Source organism: Natrix helvetica (assembly GCF_964273705.1).
Source record: "Natrix helvetica genome assembly, chromosome: 2".
NCBI classification, from domain to species: domain Eukaryota; kingdom Metazoa; phylum Chordata; class Lepidosauria; order Squamata; family Natricidae; genus Natrix; species Natrix helvetica.
This window is the reverse complement of record NC_138552.1, coordinates 190215510-190233007: the sequence shown is the minus strand read 5'-3', so window position 1 is coordinate 190233007 and position 17498 is coordinate 190215510. Positions and strand designations below refer to the sequence as shown.

Below are 17498 nucleotides of genomic sequence, written 5' to 3'. Positions count from 1 at the left end.
CCTGTTTACATGACTGTATATACATTCATACACAAACCTAGTCACAGAAAAATGCGTAAGAATGACCATTTAAGTGGCAGGATGACATAAATAGCCTCTAGTTTAATTGAATACAAAAACTGTTGACATATTTTTAACCATTGCTTCCCAGGCACTATTGGGGACTGGAAGAACAACCTGACTGTTGCCCAGAGTGAAAGATTTGACCGTGTCTTTAAGGAGAGGATGGAAAAGCTGCCCTTCAAGTTCTGCTGGGATATTCAGGAGGATCCATGAGCCTATGTCCAGCTCACTGGAAGAAAATAATGTCTGATACACACCTTCAAATAGCTTGAATCAGAGATGACCTTCCAAGAATGGTCTTTATGTAATCTTGTAATTTTTAATTCTCAACTCTGCAGGGATCATAGACCAGAGTAACATTAAATTCTGTGTTATTTTTAAACATTGTACAGTATTTGTTTATTGATTTAGATTTCCATAGCTACCTGACCAGTGTTGAATTTCAATTTTTTTTCCCTACCGGTTCAGTGGGTGTGGTGCCTGGAGAGCTTAATGTGACTAAGTCGGAGTATGACAAGGTGGGGCGACCCCACTCCACCAAGCCACATCCACTCAAACCACGCATGCCGAACCCATGGAAAGGTTTGGCCAAGTCTTCTAGTATTCAACCTGGCTGCTTCTCACCTCCTTTTCATGTTTGCTCAGTGTGCATGAGCCCAAGAAGGAGAAAAGCAGCCATGTTGAATGCTGCGGCAGAGAGAACACAATGTTTTCTGCCTCCCTTCACAGCGGAGGTGCTCGGAAGGCCTATTATTGTCTCCCCTTTCCCTTGTGTTGAAGCACCTTAAAGACTGAAGCTGGTGGCTTCCTTCTGAGCAGCTCCGCTGGGACGCTGTCCCTCTGGCACAACAGGCCGTTCTCCTGGCAGGGTCCAGTGGGCAGCTGCAAGCAGCACCGGCAGGCAATGGGGCACATGGCCAGTGCAAACAGGGCAGCGATGGTGGCGATGGTCACAGGCAACACATTGCGTACAGGAGCACCGACAGCCTGGATACGCCTCTATACCGGTCTGGCCCGGGTGCGTCTGAGGCTGCAATGGACTTCACGCTGCTCTGGCCTGGGCTCCTCTGAAGAAGCCCCCCACAACTTTCTTCTCTTTGAGAAGAGGCTTTCAAAATGGGGATTTTGCAAACTGCTTCACAAGGAGAAGAAGTAGGGAGGGGGCTTCTTCAGATGATCTGAGGCTGGAATGGGCTTTGTGGATGCCCCACTGCCACCACTGCCACCACTGCACCCAAGCTGTGTGCTAAAACTCCACCGAATTTCTGTGGTGTCTCACCACCGCCGATAGCCACTGGCACACCCAAGCAGCATGCTAAAACTCCCTACCGCCAGCTCTACAGCTCCTCTCACCAATGAAAACAACTGGACTGTGCTCCCCAGCACTGCCACCATCCCCAGTTATGGAGAGTTCCAGATTGGGACTTGGCACACGGGGCATTGCTGGAGCTGAAGGGGCTGGCCTTCCCCTCTGCCACCAGCCATGGGAGGAAGGTAAAGCCAAACGTTGCTCAGGCAAGAGCTGCTGGTGGGGGTGGGTAATGCTGCAGGGCAAACCTGGCATGAAGTTGTTTGTAAATCTCCCCAAAAGAGGGAGGGGAGGAAGTTCTGCCGCTGTCCAGGTTGATTTTATAATAAGAGAAGACCTGGGTATATTTTTATTAGACAGCCTTTTCTAACAAGACTGATTTTTGCTTGCATCACTGTTGGTCTCAAACTCATTGCTTAATTCGTTTGTTAAGTCCCCATAATTCATAATTATGTTTATGAATTGCTAATATCACCATCCTGAATAATTCCCTTTGGAGTACTTTCCATTTTGACAATTTAGGAAACAAGTGTGGTCTTTTGGGTTTACCTGAATGAAATTCAGGTGTAGGCATCAGGGGAGGGTTAATTTGAAAATGAGCAATGAAAGAGAAGCACACTTCTGTACATAACAGAAAGGAAAGGAAAACATTGAAAGTGTTGAGGAGCTGAGGGTGTGTGAGTCAGGGAGTTTCAGACCACAAAGATTTTTTTGTATTATAACTGGTTCTTTGTGAAGGATCTGTGAGAATTTTGAAATATTGCAATAAGGCCCAAGGAAAAAAAATAAAGCAGAAAGATTTAACTAAAGGGAAGAGAAAGAATGGCAAAACATTCAGTAACTGCTTTGAAATTGCCTTTCTAATGTGTTTTCAACTGTAGGATTGGAAATTTTTGATTGACTGTATGCTTTAATGTTCAAAAAGAATAATTTTTATCAGTATAAGCAGAGCAGTTTGCAAAAATCATTGTAGTAAACTGAATACCACCGTAAAATATAATTTCTCACCAAAAATGCAATTTGATTGAGAGTAAAGTAAAATTTTACACAGGCAAGAAAAATGTATAGAATAGGTGGTGCCTGGCTCAACTGGAAGTAACTGTGAAACGGATCTGTGAGATGGAAACTTATCAAACAGATCCAACCTAGAAATGAGAAATTTCTTGACAGAACAATTAGAGAAATGGGATGCCTTCAGAAATTGTGAGTATATCATCACAGGAGGTTTTTAAGAAGAAATTTTTAAGAAGAAATTTGTCCATAATGGTATATCATGCTTCAGCAGGGGTTGGACTAGAAAACCTCCAAGGTCCCTTTCAACTCTGTTATTCTTTATAAATCTCTCCACTCACTGTTACCAAGATAATAGTGATAAACAATATTTCGAAATGTACATCAGGTGGTCTTCTGACAGAAAATCTCATCTTATTGGCTAGTACCAAGGGGAAGATGACTTTGAAAATGCTTCCTCTCCCACCATAACATGGAAGACGAGGCGAGGACTGGCTGGGAGGGGAGGGGCAAGGAGAAGCCAGGCAAGGTGCTCCTCCATGTGAGTGACATCGAATTGACCATGCCCACCCAATCACATGACCACACCCACCTAGTCATGCCCACCAGTCACATGACTGCCAAGCCACTCTCACCCAGTCACATGACTGCCAAGCCATGCCCACAAAATAGGCCACACCCATTGAATAGGTAGTAAAGATTTTTGAAACACACCCCTGCTTGGCATGTAAATCTGAACTCCCTTTGTATTTTTAAAACATACTGATTTTTATAGCAACCCTTCAATCAATTTATGGATACAGTGAGACAAGAGTGATATAAGCCTACATCAGCTAAGAAAGTTCCCCTTGACCCGTTTTACATTTCCAAATTAGATTATTACTCAATAATCTAATTGAGTTTGATGTCCTCTCTTGCTCATTTTTGGAATACAGTAGTACATTGCTGACACAATGATTGACTAAAGATCAGCCTTCTTAAATATTTGAGCACTCGACTGGAGTATAAGTACATTGACAAACCATTGCCAATAAGGTGGCTTAAGGACATGACATGAGTGACTGTCAGAGTCTATGTAGATAAGGTAAGGTAAGAAAAGAATTGCAATTAGTATGTTCTTAACATTGTATTTAAAACTCACTTCTATGGAGAAATTTTAAATTCCAAGAAGAACAGCAAATTTACTCTTTGCAATGAAAACATTGATCAATGAAAATTGAGTTCATGGAACTAATGAATTAATTAGGGAAACTAATCTAATAATATATACATCATTTTTCTTTATGCTAGCAGGATTCATGATTTTTAAAGAATTAATACAATATCGACCATAAATGTGGGAAGCATTAATAAATGCTCTATTATTATATCAACAGCTGAAGCAATGGAGCCAAAGGATGAGTTCCTGTATAAAGACAAAGGGATCTATTTTTAAAGAACTGAATTAATGCAATAGTGACCATAATGTAGGAAGCATTCTTTATTGTTCTATTGTTGCATCTACAGCTGAAGAAATGGAGCCAAAGGATGAGTTCCTGTTTAAATACAAAGGACTCTATTTCATAACTGGCTTCTCCTATCCTGAAAATTTAGAATCACTGGACAATATTAAAATCCAAGATGAGGATATATTTGTAATCATATATCCTAAATCTGGTAAGTTCAAAGATGTCTTCCAAGAAAGAGTTAATCTTGTATCCAATGTTGTTATTGAGTTCCTCAGTGTTTTGGTTGCTGTGACTCTGTTGTGTTATAACCAGATTTTAACATTTAGCATTTTAAAAGAAGCTGGAAATGTAAGGGAAATAAGCTGCTACACTTCTACTTTCATTGTTTATATTTTATTCTACATTGGCTACATTGGTAACCTTGGCTAGTCACTCTCTCTCAGCCCAATCTACCTCACAGGGCTGTTGTGAGGAAAATAGGAGGAGAAGGAGGAAGTATTAGGTATGTTTGCCACATTGAGTTAGTTCTAAAACTAAAAAAGGCAGGATAGAAATAAATGTGTAAATAAATAGCTATTCTTTTCTCATCCATCCATCAGCTTAATCTATCAATTTTAATAGAGTTGATTGTCTTTACGCATCTCTGAAACATTTGCTATTCTCCCTGATAGGAAGGTTGGCTTTGCATAAGTTCAACTTTCTCCAAACAATAATGGGCAAATTAATTTAATTATTCCCTATTTGCAGGCACTATATGGACTCAGAATATTGTCAACTTGATTGTTTATGAAGGTCACCGAGATGGAACTGAAAATATAACCCTAATTGACCGAGCACCATGGCTGGAGTATAATGTATTCCATGTAGATTTACCTAGTCGCCCATCACCTCGTGTCATTTGTTCCCATCTGCCCTACTATTTGGTACACAAAGGATTATGAAAAAGAAGAGCAAAAGTAGGACATGTTTTGTTAACTTATGAGGTAGAGTGGGGAGCTCCCTGTGTTCTTTTCGTTTAGCTCTATGTCTGAATGTTTTATTAAGAAACAGGCAAGGGTACACAAAAAAATATTACATTGTTCCAATATGTTGGAATAGCAAATTCTGAAGTATGAGGGGCGGGGGGAAATACAAACAAAATAGTCTCAAAATCAGAAAGTCATGCCCAGCAGAAACAGCTAACAACCAAAATGAATATCAAACCACTTAAATTTATTTCCCAATGGATCATAACACTTTGTGTTGCATGGCTAGTTGCTATCTTAACATATCTGGAGGATATTAAGTTGAAGGATAATATTTTTAGCCCTCAAAATCTCTTCTCACAATTTCTACTCTCATGCCCTAGTCACCGAAGGTTCACTGGTGCAAAATGCAGACACAATGGGCATTGCTGTATTCTCTAGAACTGCATTCATTATACCTCTGCTTTGGAAACTGCATTGCTAACCAGTCTGCTTCTTGATTCAGTTCATGGTGCTGGTTTTGATGTTTAAACCCCTTCAGGTGTTGGGAACATGTTATTTGAAGAATCTCCCCTCCCCAGTTACAGCTATGCATTGCATCAAGTCCAGCAGGAAAGGCATGTTGGGGTCCCATCAGCTAGGGAGATTTGTCAGGCAGGACCCAGGAGGAAAGCCTTTTCTTCTGTGATGTCTGCCATATGGACAATTTTCCCCCAAGTTGATGTTGGCCCCAATCCTGGTGGTCTGCTGAAAGGCTCTCAAACATGGTTTTGCTCATGAGCTTTGAGATCCTGTGATAGAATGGAGCCTGTTAGATCAGTGGTTCCCAAAGTTGGCGGTACCACCTCTGGGGGGCAGTGGGATGACTTAGGGGGGCACTAAGAGGCAAGGGGGGCAGCAGGGGAGCGCTAAGAGGGCGAGGAAAAAAGGATTGTGTATTGTGTTGGCTGCAGAGGGTGTCGCCCCTAGGTTGGTAGCTTCCCCTTAGCTAATTCTCAGATGGAAAGGAGAAACTTGCCGAGCAGAAAATAGACTGCTTAAAGCCCTTTGGTGCAGGCAGGAGGACGAAATTACCCAAACAAACCTGGAAATAGCTGCGGGTTTCCCTTTAAGCAACGTCACCACCCTCCCCTCCAATCACCACCTTCCTCCCAGGAGAGGGGCATTCGCCGCTTTAATCACCCACCCCCCAGCACCGCAGGCATCTTAACCGATGGGCTTGGCTTGTGAACAGGTTTTTATTTTTAAACGGTCGGTGGGCGGGGAGATCGTGCACGGTGTTGTTAGGGGGAAAAAACCCCACCAATCGAATTCTAGTTGAGCTTGCGAGAGAGTTCTTTGCCACTGGTTTACAAAACGGTCACATATTTCATGCCATTCTTTTCCTTTGCATGGAGACGGTGCTGGGTAAAAGTAACTGGGGGGAGGGGGTGATGAGCAGAAGTGTGGTCGCTCCCTTTTGGTGGTATGGATTTTGGTTAGGGAGGTTTGGATTACCAGCAGGAGGGAGCTCGCATTGAAATCTTCCGTTTCTAGCCTTGGAAATACGAGTGTTCTTAAACTCACAGGAGTTTTCTTTGATATAGGTATAGTATACTATATGTATAGACTACTATAGTATAGGTCAGGAGTCCCCAAACTGGGCAACTTTAAGACTTGTGGACTTCAACTCCCACAATTCTCCAGCCAGCATAGCTGGGAGTTGAAGTCCATAACTGTCTGGAGAATTCTGGGAGTTGAAGTCCACAAGTCTTAAAGTTGCCAAGTTTGAAGACCTCTGGTATAAGTTCTCCTGCTTGAGCAGGGGGCTGGACCAGAAGACCTCCCAGATCCCTTCCAGCTCATTTATTCTAAAGCTTATTAAAGCTCCACTCAATGCTAGTCGCAGTTGGATTTTCTTTTAGGATATGTGTTTAGTTTTTGAAATATCCCCATTCCCATCCTCTCTCCTTGCGGAATTACTGGTTTTGAATAGTTGGTTCGGCGAGCATAAGTTTAGCCATTGAAACCACGTAAGCATTTAAAGGCAGAATGTTTGTGTCGTGCAAAATAATTGGCAATCTGAAGGAGATAAGATTATATTGTATGCCTTTGTATGTATGGATATGTGCACACATAAATTTTGCAGCAGGGTTAACAATGACCAGAGCACCTCTTAGTTAGCATAGCCAATAAGAAACTTGGCCAATAATATTAAGGCAAGTATGAGCAATTATCTGTCCATGGTTTCTTTAATAAAATGACATCAGAGTTTCTTGCCATTTTTGGATGGGACCTGGATGAAAACAGTAATAAAGATCTTAAAATTGAGATTTTTGTTTTTAAAAAAGGAAAAATAAATTGTACTTCAGTTTTGCTTACATGTGTGATGTGAGTTAACCGTTTTTGATATTTAAACCACCAAATCTTAAAGACTATGCAGATGGTTTGGAAGGGATTAGTAGCAAAGCTAGTGTTGATATTGTGGAAATTAATGAAACTGAAAATTACAATGATGTTATTGCAGGGATGTGACTATCCAGCTAAAGTTGTTTCTCTGACATTCTAAGACTTAGATGGCTGAGTGATATCAGGATCTTTTTTTGATGGAAATTCCAGATTGGGTGATAAATTCATTTTCAGACATTGAGGAAGATGGGGTAATGGAGGAACAACTCAGAGCTGCAAAATGACATTGAGTTGAAGCCAAAGTTTAAGAAATTGTACCAAGAGTTTTGGTTACAGAAAGAAATTTCTGATCACTACCCTGCACTATGGACAATGGTTAAGAAGCTCCTTGTTGCATTTCCAACATCATATTTGGTGGAATGTGACTTCAGTGTGGTCATCCAACTTCTCTCCAAGCAAAGAAATCGACTCCAGATTACTGAACATGGTGATTTAAGACTCCTACTAAATGACTTAAAACCAGACATTGGGAAACTGGTATCACTTCATCAAGCCCATCCATCACATTAAGAATTTACAGAACAGTGAAGTAGTTACTAAATTTTACTGAGTTTACTAAGTTACTAGTTACTAAGTTTCTTGATAAATGACTATCAGACTTTGAAAACCTGGTATCATTGGATCATGTTCAACAATTCTGTTGAATTAACATTAACTACAAAAGTTTTTAAATTGGATTTTGAATAAATGTGCAATTAATTGTAACAGCTTTCAATTTTACTGTTACTATCTTCCTTCCGTCGTGCAAACCGCCCAGTCACATGACCCCCCCCCCAGCCACACCCACCAAGCCATGGCCACAGAACCAGTAGTAAAAAAATTGAATTCCATCACTGGGTGGGGGGCACTCAGGATCAGTTTGTAGCACCAAGGGGGAGATGGACTGAAAGGTTTTGGGAACCACTGTGTTAGATGAATGTGTGAGAGTTACTTGATGAACTCTCGGTATGCTTTTCTGTCAATCTGTCTTTTTTCTCCTTTTTGTCTTGGTTTTTTTGACTAGGTATTATCATTTTTCTCTTACAGATTATTTATGTGTTTATAATCCAAAAGATATCTTGGTTTCTAACTATCATTTTCAAAAACTATCATTCAGAGCAGAAACCCCAAAAGACTTTGATATATTATTTGAGACATTTTTGGCTGGTAAAGGTAAGAATTTGAAAATGATAATGTTTTGTCCGTTTTTATTTTGGATAAAAGACTATAAATATATTTCAATCCACTTCCCACCAAGAGCAAACAATCCACTCTCTCTCCTAACATAAGAAACAATAATGTTTCTCTATACTCGTGCAGTAATTTATGTAAACTCTACACAAATATTTTATAATACAATAGATGGGTGGAGAAGAATGCAGGGCCTCTAGGACAACTGTGATGTAAAAGTGAGTGGGAGAGGCAAGAGAGGGTATCTTATTAGGGATAGAGATGAGAAATGCTAAGATATATTTAATATTAGTTGTATCCCCATGCTCTGCTATGAAACTATGTGATCGGGCTTGATAAAGCGACACTTACAGCTTGAAAATTAATGATCTCTGGAAGAGTTAAGATTGGAGGGGGGGATTTCCACCCCCTCGGAAAAGCGGCACTTGTAAAATCTCTCCCTCTCATAGAAGAGAGAGAGAGAGCTAAAAACTTACTCTCACTTCGCCTAAGCAATGGGAGAATGACTTTTTACTACAATTGTGAGAGAAAGGATGGTTGAACTGATCCTTCTTTAAACTATTTAAGAGGAACTTTGGACTTGTTGTTTTCTGACCTCCTGGGAAGGCTGAGCCAAGATGGCCAACTTCCTCCTTCTTCTTTGCCTCTATGAATGAGATTCCTCTTTTGGAAGATTTTCTGGCTTTGAACTAGTTTCCACCCCAGAGACCTCCAGGAGTCTCTCCTATTACGCATTTCCCTTGGATTTGAAATATTTTGATTTAACTATTTGACCTGGAGCTGCATTGGAAGATTAACATTCTCTTCTGAGTTTGCCTGCCTTGTGATCTCTCCCAGCTGTGCTTCTCCACAGATGCCATTTCTTTGCACAGACGCATAACTGTCTCTGAGTTTCATGATGAGTCCTAAAAAATTACTGCCTGTTAAGGCTTCTTTGGCCCCGACATCTTCCACATCCAGCCCAATTACCCAACAGACACCATTGGTGTCATTTCTACAACCTAAAGCGCCTGAAGAGAGCTCAAAGGATTTATCTGTTCACCAAATGCTTCAATCTCTTTTAAAGGGACAGGACGAATTGAAAAACAACTGACAGATCTAAATGATCAGCTCAGAGAAACACAACAACAAACTACACAAGACAAACAGAGAATAGATGTACTGGAGGAGGGCCAAAATTTGTAACCTATCCCCTACCCTTTTCCTTTGTAAAATATTAAAAAAACCAATAAAACTTTGTTATAAAAAAAAAGATGGAATTTGAAAGGATGTCTTTTTTCCTTAGATTTCAAAACTTGACAGAAACCGAGAATGAAGATCTTAAGCAGATTATGACTACAATTTTAGCAGAATATATTGAAAGAGATAAACCGCAGCTGTGGTGGGATATTGACCTGATTTACAGGATCAACTCAGCATACGCTAGAACACACAATGTTGCAAGGGAAGTCCATGTTAAATTTCTTAGAAAAACTACAAGAGATGAGGTTCTAGGAGCTCAAAGGGTGGGACCACTAAAATATAAAGACAAAGAAATAACCATTCTTAAACAGATTCCAAAGAAAGAAAGAGATAAGAGGAAGAAATATTCCTCTTTAGCAAAGAAATTATATAATAAAGGAGTCTGGTTCAGGTGGCTATTGCCAGAAGGTATGCTGATTTTCTGGGAGGGCAGCAGAATTAGAATTAACACAGTTGTGGAGGTGGAGGCTTTCACTAAAAAACATAATGCTCTCCTAGATGAAATAGGGGATGGTACACAAGAAATGAAGGAGGGAGGGGCTGAGGCTCTGCCAGTAGATGGGGCGGGGGGGATGCAACATCTAGAAGACTCAGGTCACAAAAGTTATTTGAAACATTATTGCAATTGTTGTTATAATGTAACTTTATGGAAGTGATACAAAAATGATTGAATATACTGATGACTTAGTGTTAAACTCAAAACTGCTAATGTTTATTCAAATGTTGATGTTTTTCTATTTTTCTTTGTAAAAGTTGTGAGATTTGGGGGGACTGCTTTCCCCTGCACGATGTAGCTGTCAAAAAATTTTATACCCTTTTTAACCCTTTTCCTCGAAAAAATTTGTAAAAACCAATAAAACTTGTTAATTAAAAAAAAGGATGGGGAGGGGGGCTGCGCTCCAGTCTGCATCTCTTCCCTTCCACAAGATCAGATGTCCCTCCCCTCACTTCCTCCCTCCGTTGCTCTTTTGCACTTCCTCAGGATTCCATCTGGGGCTTTGAACTAGGGCAAGGGAATTTCCACAAGTACCTATCTTCTCTTGTTTCTGCTTCTGAGTTTTGCCGCATACCTCCAGCTGCAATCAGGCTTTCTTCCAATAATCCACCTTCTGCCATGGTTGCCTGATTTTCCCTCCAAGCACTCCAAATATTTGGGAGTGACTGGAGAGCCCGGGATTCAGGAAGCCTGAAAATCTTGATAAATGTTTAAAAGTGAGTTTAAGCTACAGTACCTGTGAAGGTTCCAAGAGTTGCCCTAATTAATTTATAAGCCCCAAGATGAAATTCAAAGTAAAACCATTCGTTTATTAGGACTAACATCTTGGCACGGACTTCAGTGTAGCTGAAACTAAATCACACTTAATGGCATCTGACCTTTGCACCTGTGCCCCCTCCCCTGTGGCTGAGGTCATCAGTCACATTCTCCAACAGGAGGTTATGGCAGGGTTCTGGACATGTGCATTCACATCCCAGTACAGAAATATGAGACTTTACTCTGGCCAAAAGTATGCATGGCATTTCCCTCCCCTTCTCAAGGTGATAGTAGTCATGGAAACGACTTAGGCGTTGACATCAGCTTTCTATTGGATTCCCCTCTGTCCTGCTTTCTCCGATCTCCCTAATTTTGGCCCTTAATCCTCCAGTTGTCTATTTTTGGGAGGTTTTCCCCTCTCTTCCTCCCCCCTTCATAGGAGTCCCAAAAAATTTTGCCACATGACTTAGGGGGTGGTGGTCATGTGACTGAGTGTGCATGAGTGATGTAAAGTTGGCCATACCCGCCCGGTCACATGACTGCCAAGCCACCCCCACAAAATAGGCCACACCCACAGAATAGGTTCTAAAAAAAATTGAAACCCACCACTGTACTGTTCCCTTTGGAGGGGGCAATAATATAACAACTCTTATGTAAATTTATATATGGGATTTGGGTTTGGGATTTAGGTATGAAAATAATGCAATAACATTGTTCTGACTTCATCTACTGGTAAATTCAAATTCTTCATACAATGATACATTACAAATACTTGGCATGTAAAACAGAAGTGCTTTTGTATTTTTAAAACACTGATTTTCAGAAACACTTCAATAAATTTATGGATACAGTGAGACAAGAGTGATACAAGTCTAAATCAGCTAAGAAAGTTCCCCTTGACCCGTTTTACATTTCCAAATTAGGTTATTAATCAATCATGTTTGATGTCCTCTCTTCCTCATTTTTGAAATACAGAAGTACATTGCTGACACAATGATTGACTAAAGATCAGCCTTCTTAAATATTTGAGCACTCGACTGGAATATAAGAACATTGACAAACCATTGCAAATAAGCTGGCTTAAGGACATGACATGAGTGACTGTCAGAGTCTATATAGATAAGGTAAGGTAAGAAAATAATGGCAATTAGTATGTTTTTAACATTGTAAATAAAACTTTCTCTTCTACACAGATTTTTAGATTCCAAGAAAAACAAAAAATTTACTCTTTCCAATGGAAACATTTATCAATGAAAATTGAGTTCATGGAACTAATAAATTAATTAAGGAAACTAATCTAATAACACACACACACACACACACACACACACACACACACACACACATCCTTTATCTGAGCAGGATTCATGATTTTTAAAGAACTGAATTGATAAATTATTGACCATAAATGTAGGAAGTATTGATAATTGCTCTATTATTACATCTACAGCTGAAGCAATGGAGCCAGAGGATGAGTTCCTGTATAAATACAAAGGACTCCATTTCGTAACTGGCTTGTCCTCACCTGAAAATTTAGATTCACTGGACAGCTTTGAAATCCGAGATGATGATATATTTGTAATCACATATCCTAAATCTGGTAAGTTCAAAGATGTCTTCCAAGAAAGAGTTAATCTTGTATCCAATGTTGTTATTGAGTTGCTCAGTGTTTTGGTTGCTGTGATGCTGTTGCTGTATAACCAGATTTTAACATTTCACATTTTATAAGAAGCTGGAAATGTAAGAGAAATAAGCTGCAAAACCTCTACTTTCATTGTTTATATTTTACTGCACATTGGCTACATTAGTAACCTTGGCTAGTCACTCTCTCTCAGCCCAATCTGAGAGGAAAGGGCTGTTGTGAGGAAAATAGGAGGTGGAAGAAGTATTAGGTATGCTTGCCATTTTGAGTTAGTTCTAAAACTAAAGAAGACAGGATAGAAATAAATGTGTAAATAAATAGTTATTTTTTTTCATCCATCCATCAGCTTAATCTATCAATTTTAGTAGAGTTGATTGTCTTTATGCATCTCCTAAACATTTGCTATTCTCCCTGATGGGAAGTTTGGCATTGCATAAGTTCAACTTTCTCCAAATAATGATGGGTGAATTAATTTAATTATTCCTATTTTGCAGGCACTATATGGACTCAGAATATTGTCAGCTTGATTCTTTATGAAGGACACCGAGATGGATCTGAAAATATTACCTTGATTGACCGAGCACCATTTCTGGAGTATAACATATTCCATGTAGATTTACCTAGTCGCCCATCACCTCGTGTCATTTGTTCCCATCTGCCCCACTATTTGGTACCCAAAGGATTACGAAAAAGAAGAGCAAAAGTAGGACATATTTTGTTAACTTATGAGGTAGAGTGGGGAGCTGCCTGTGTTCTTTTCGTTTAGCTCTACGTCTGAATGTTGTATTAACAAACAGGCAAGATTACACAAACAAATATTACATTGTTCCAATATGTTGGAATAGCAAATTCTGAAGTGTGAGGGGGAAAAAACACAAACAAAACAGTGTTAATATCAGGAGAACATGCCCAGCAGAAACAGCTAACAACCAAACTGAATATCAAACCCCTTAAACTTATTTTTCCCAAGGTGACACGCCCAGATAGATCGTAACACTTGGTGTTGCATGTCCAGTTGCTATCTTAACATATCTGGAGGATGTCAAGTTGAGGGCTGCTATTTTTAGCCTTCAAATAACTTTGCAATTTCTACTCTCAGTCACTCATGTTCTAGTCAGTGGAAGTTTCACTGGTGCAAAATGCAGATGCAACGGGCATTGGTGTATTCTCTAGAACTGCATTCATTACACCTCTGCTTTGGAAACTGCATTGCTAACGAGTCTGCTTCTACATTCAATTCATGGTGCTGGTTTTGACGTTTAAACTCCTTCATCAGTTGGGAACATGTTATTTGAAGAACCTCCCCTACCCAGTTGCAGCTATGCATTGCATCAAGAACAGCAGGGAAGGCATGTCAGAGTCCCATTAGCCAGGGAGATTTGTCAGGCAAGACCCAGGAGGAAAACCTTTTCTTCTGTGATGTCTGCCATATGGAAAATCATTCCCCCAAGTCAAGGTTGGCCCCAATCCTGGTGGTCTGCTGGAAGGCTCTCAAACATGGTTTTGCTAATGAGCTTTGAGATCCCGTGATAGAATGGAGCCTGTTAGATGAATGTATGAGAGTTACACGATGAACTCTCTGTACGCTTTGCTGTCAATCAGTCTTTTTTATTGTTTTTGTCTTGGTTTTTTTGACTAAGTTTTATCATCTTTCTCTTACAGATTATTTATGTGCTTAGAAATCCAAAGGATGTTTTGGTTTCTAGCTACCATTTTCACAAAATATCAGTCAAAATAGAAACCCCAAAAGACTTTGATATGTTTTTTGAGAAGTTTTTGGCTGGCAAAGGTAAGAAGAATTTGATCATGACAATGTTTTGTCCATTTTTGTTTTGGATAAAAGATTATAAATATATTTCAATCTGCTTCCCACCAAAAGCAAACAATCCACTCTCTCTCCTTACATAGCGATGAATGATTCTCTATAGTTTTCCAGTAATTTGACCAAACTGTACACAAATATTTTATAGTAGGAACTGTGCAGTCATGGGATCAAGTACTGTGGGCTTGGCTTGGTGAGCGTGGCATGGCTTGGTAGGCATGACAGGTGAAGTATACTGTAAAATCTCCATTCCCTCACCACTCCAGGGGAAGGTTATGGCAAAGTCCCCATTCCCTCTTGATCAGCTGGGACTCAGAGGCAGAGAATAGATGGGGGCGGAGCCAGTTAGAGGTGGTATTTACTGATTCTCCAAACCTTATTTTCTCTACCTTGTTTCCAGAGTAATGCTGTATTCAGTGTATAAGACACACCTCAAAAAAGAGGCTGAATATCTGGGTGCGTCTTATACACTGAATACAGGAGCACTCTGTAAGCCTCCTAAAGGGTTAGAGAAAAGATATAACCAGAGTTAGTTCTTTGAATATTTGAAGAAGTATAAAAAATTAAACCAGATTGCCCCAAAGTTCCAAATAAGAAAAAGCAAAGAAATCAAACAATATAGCAGCATCTTGACAAAAATCCCCCCATAGCAAGTTGGAGTATGCAACCACATTAGTTACAACTCTCATTTTTTCTCTGTCCTCTTCACATTCAGTGATGTTCAGGCAGCCCCTCAGTTGTGCGCTTATGCTTTTATTTTTAGGCCCACCGGGATCACAATGAAGGAAACTCAAGCATTAATAATGTAGAAAGAGCTGAGGTGGCGCAGTGGTCACAATGCAGTACTGCAGGCTACTTCTGTAGACTATCGGCTGCCAGCAGTTTGGCAGATCGAATTTCACCAGGCTGAAGGTTGACTCAGCCTTCCATCCTTCCAAGGTGGATTAAATGAGGGCCCAGATTGTTGGGGGCAATATGCTGACTCTGTGAACCACTTACAGAGGACTGTAAAAGCACTATGAAGCGGTCTATAAGTCTAAGTCCTATTGTTATTGTTATTCCTGACACAGATGGTCAGCTGGATCATTGCATGACCGAGATGAACCTATCAGTGTTTTACAGTTCGTGTTTTGTATTTCATGACTAGACCATATAAATATTAGGGTAGCCTCTTCTAAACTATCATGCTTTGATCTTTAGGCCCACCAGGATCATAAAGTTGTGGGGGAAATTCGAGCATTAATATTTATAAGTAACTCATTTCTCTCCTATCAGTGGTTTGTAGTTCATGGCTAGACCATGTAGAAGGCTGGTATGCTCATAAGGGTGATTTCAGTATTCTCTTCCTGTCTTATGAAGAAATGAAAAAGGTAAGATCTGTTTGTGTTGTGTTGCATTGTGCAATATGAACAATCGTTAAGCACAGAAGCTTTGGAAATGATGGGATGTGTAAATAACTTATTCCAATAGGGAGTAGCAGAGGTGAACACAGAGCTAATCTTGGTTATTTCTGTGATCTCCTAGAGAACTGCTAAACAAGTTCAGCAAAACAAAGCTGATCTAATTTTTGATAGACTTACTTAATATATAAGGAAAACCCAATTAGCACAATGTAACTGCAATCAGAAAAATCTTAGCCATAGCCTGTTATATTATATTATGTTGTATTGTACTGTATTGCATTGAATTGCATTGCATTGCATTGCTTTATGAGTATAAGTATAAATGTAAATATATATGAATATGAATATAAATATAAATATCATATTTTCCATAATATTGGGTTCAGAAGAGATTGATTCAACTCAATGGCATTTTTAAGAGAGGCATTTTTTAAAAACTTGCTTGGGAACTGGTCAGCCTCTGATGCAGCCAAGAAAACATGAAAACATTTACCAGAACTCCCAAAGCAGCATTTCTTTTTTAATTCATTGATATTGCTTCTATGTACAGTTTTCATTTCAAAAATTACTTTATCTCAAGGTAATTTTTTCAGTAGGAAAATAATTAAAGTTTAATATGCAAGATATGTATAAAGAAGAATTGTTTTTGAGAATTTCCCAAAGATATAAACAAAAAAATCCATTTTTTTCTCCATTGTTATAGATGAACTAATATAAAGCTTTATCAAATTGCAGGACCTGAGAAGTTCTGTACTGAAAATATGCAAGTTTCTTGGAAGAGAACTAACTGAAAAGGAGGTGGATGATGTGGTGGATAAAGCTACATTTGATAACATGAAGGTGGATTCTAGAGCAAACTACACGTTATTGCCTCCTGAGATTCTAGATTTAAGCAAAGGAAGCTTTCTTCGCAAAGGTAGATTAGTAATAATTTATACTCTGGGGCTTTTGGAATGTGACACCCTTCATCTGAAACCAAGGTTGTCACCTTCATCTGAAAGGCGCTTTCTAAAGTGGTATGGATATGTCCCAACAGCCTCTCTTTCTGGGGTCTCTCCATGATGTTGTGTTTGCCTCATCAGCAGCCTACATTTGAGACAGCTGTAAGCTTTTCTTAGTTGTGCCAATGTTGGTATTCTCCTGTTCACCCAAACAAATTTCTGGTGTGGATATAATCCGACCAGTTTCAATGATCATTCTGTTGGTTGCACAATCTAATGATTCTTTGGGAGTGGAATAGTTTTAGCTCATAATGACCACTTTAGGATGGTGGAGACACAACCTCTTCACCGTCTACCTTGGGTAATCTCCCACACCAGGAGTGTGGTGGGTAACATGGTTAGGATGTTGGGTTGAAAGTTAGCAAGCACATGTTTGAAATCCAAGTGCTGCTGCATGGTGGGGTGAGCTCCTGTCATTCACTCTAGCACCTTGTTTGGACCTTGAAAGGAGAACCACTCCCAGGGCATCTCCCTGGAAACAGTGATGTCACTGTGGGACCTCAAGTGAAACAAGTAAACAAATGCTCACAAACTTCAATCAACCGAAGCCATGTTGTAAAGAATAGTGGGCCAAAATTCTTCCGAAATGGAAACAAAATTCTTCCAAAATTATTGAATCTTAAGTTTTACAGACACAGCTTCTCCATTTCAGTTTTCTTTTTCAAAAATAAATCAGGGCATGGTGTAATGTCATGTTGTTCATCTGAGGTTGTATTTACTTA

General features: G+C 39.7%; 2 protein-coding genes and 1 pseudogene across 3 annotated transcripts in view; all 3 read left to right on the top strand.

The window, feature by feature from the left end:
• LOC309388061 (amine sulfotransferase-like) overlaps positions 1-448 on the top strand; it is a 38279-nt gene extending 37831 nt beyond the window's left edge. The window contains exon 7 of the mRNA XM_081945034.1: positions 152-448. Within this exon, the coding sequence (XP_081801160.1) occupies positions 152-276 (125 nt within the window). The 3' untranslated portion in view covers positions 277-448. The remainder of the gene's footprint in view (positions 1-151) is intronic.
• Positions 449-2855: 2407 nt separating this feature from the next.
• LOC309387425 (amine sulfotransferase-like) lies at positions 2856-9419 on the top strand (annotated as a pseudogene). Its single transcript has 5 exons — positions 2856-2907; positions 3890-4039; positions 4579-4787; positions 8271-8396; positions 9343-9419. The product of its transcript is annotated as an amine sulfotransferase-like (transcript).
• The window catches only part of LOC309387424 (uncharacterized protein), a 40002-nt gene continuing 25914 nt past the window's right edge, over positions 3411-17498 (top strand). Inside the window, exons 1-6 of the mRNA XM_081943902.1 lie at positions 3411-3467; positions 12359-12508; positions 13045-13253; positions 14213-14339; positions 15648-15742; positions 16511-16832. Of these exons, the coding sequence (XP_081800028.1) occupies positions 12367-12508; positions 13045-13253; positions 14213-14339; positions 15648-15742; positions 16511-16832 (895 nt within the window). The 5' untranslated portion in view covers positions 3411-3467; positions 12359-12366. The remainder of the gene's footprint in view (positions 3468-12358; positions 12509-13044; positions 13254-14212; positions 14340-15647; positions 15743-16510; positions 16833-17498) is intronic.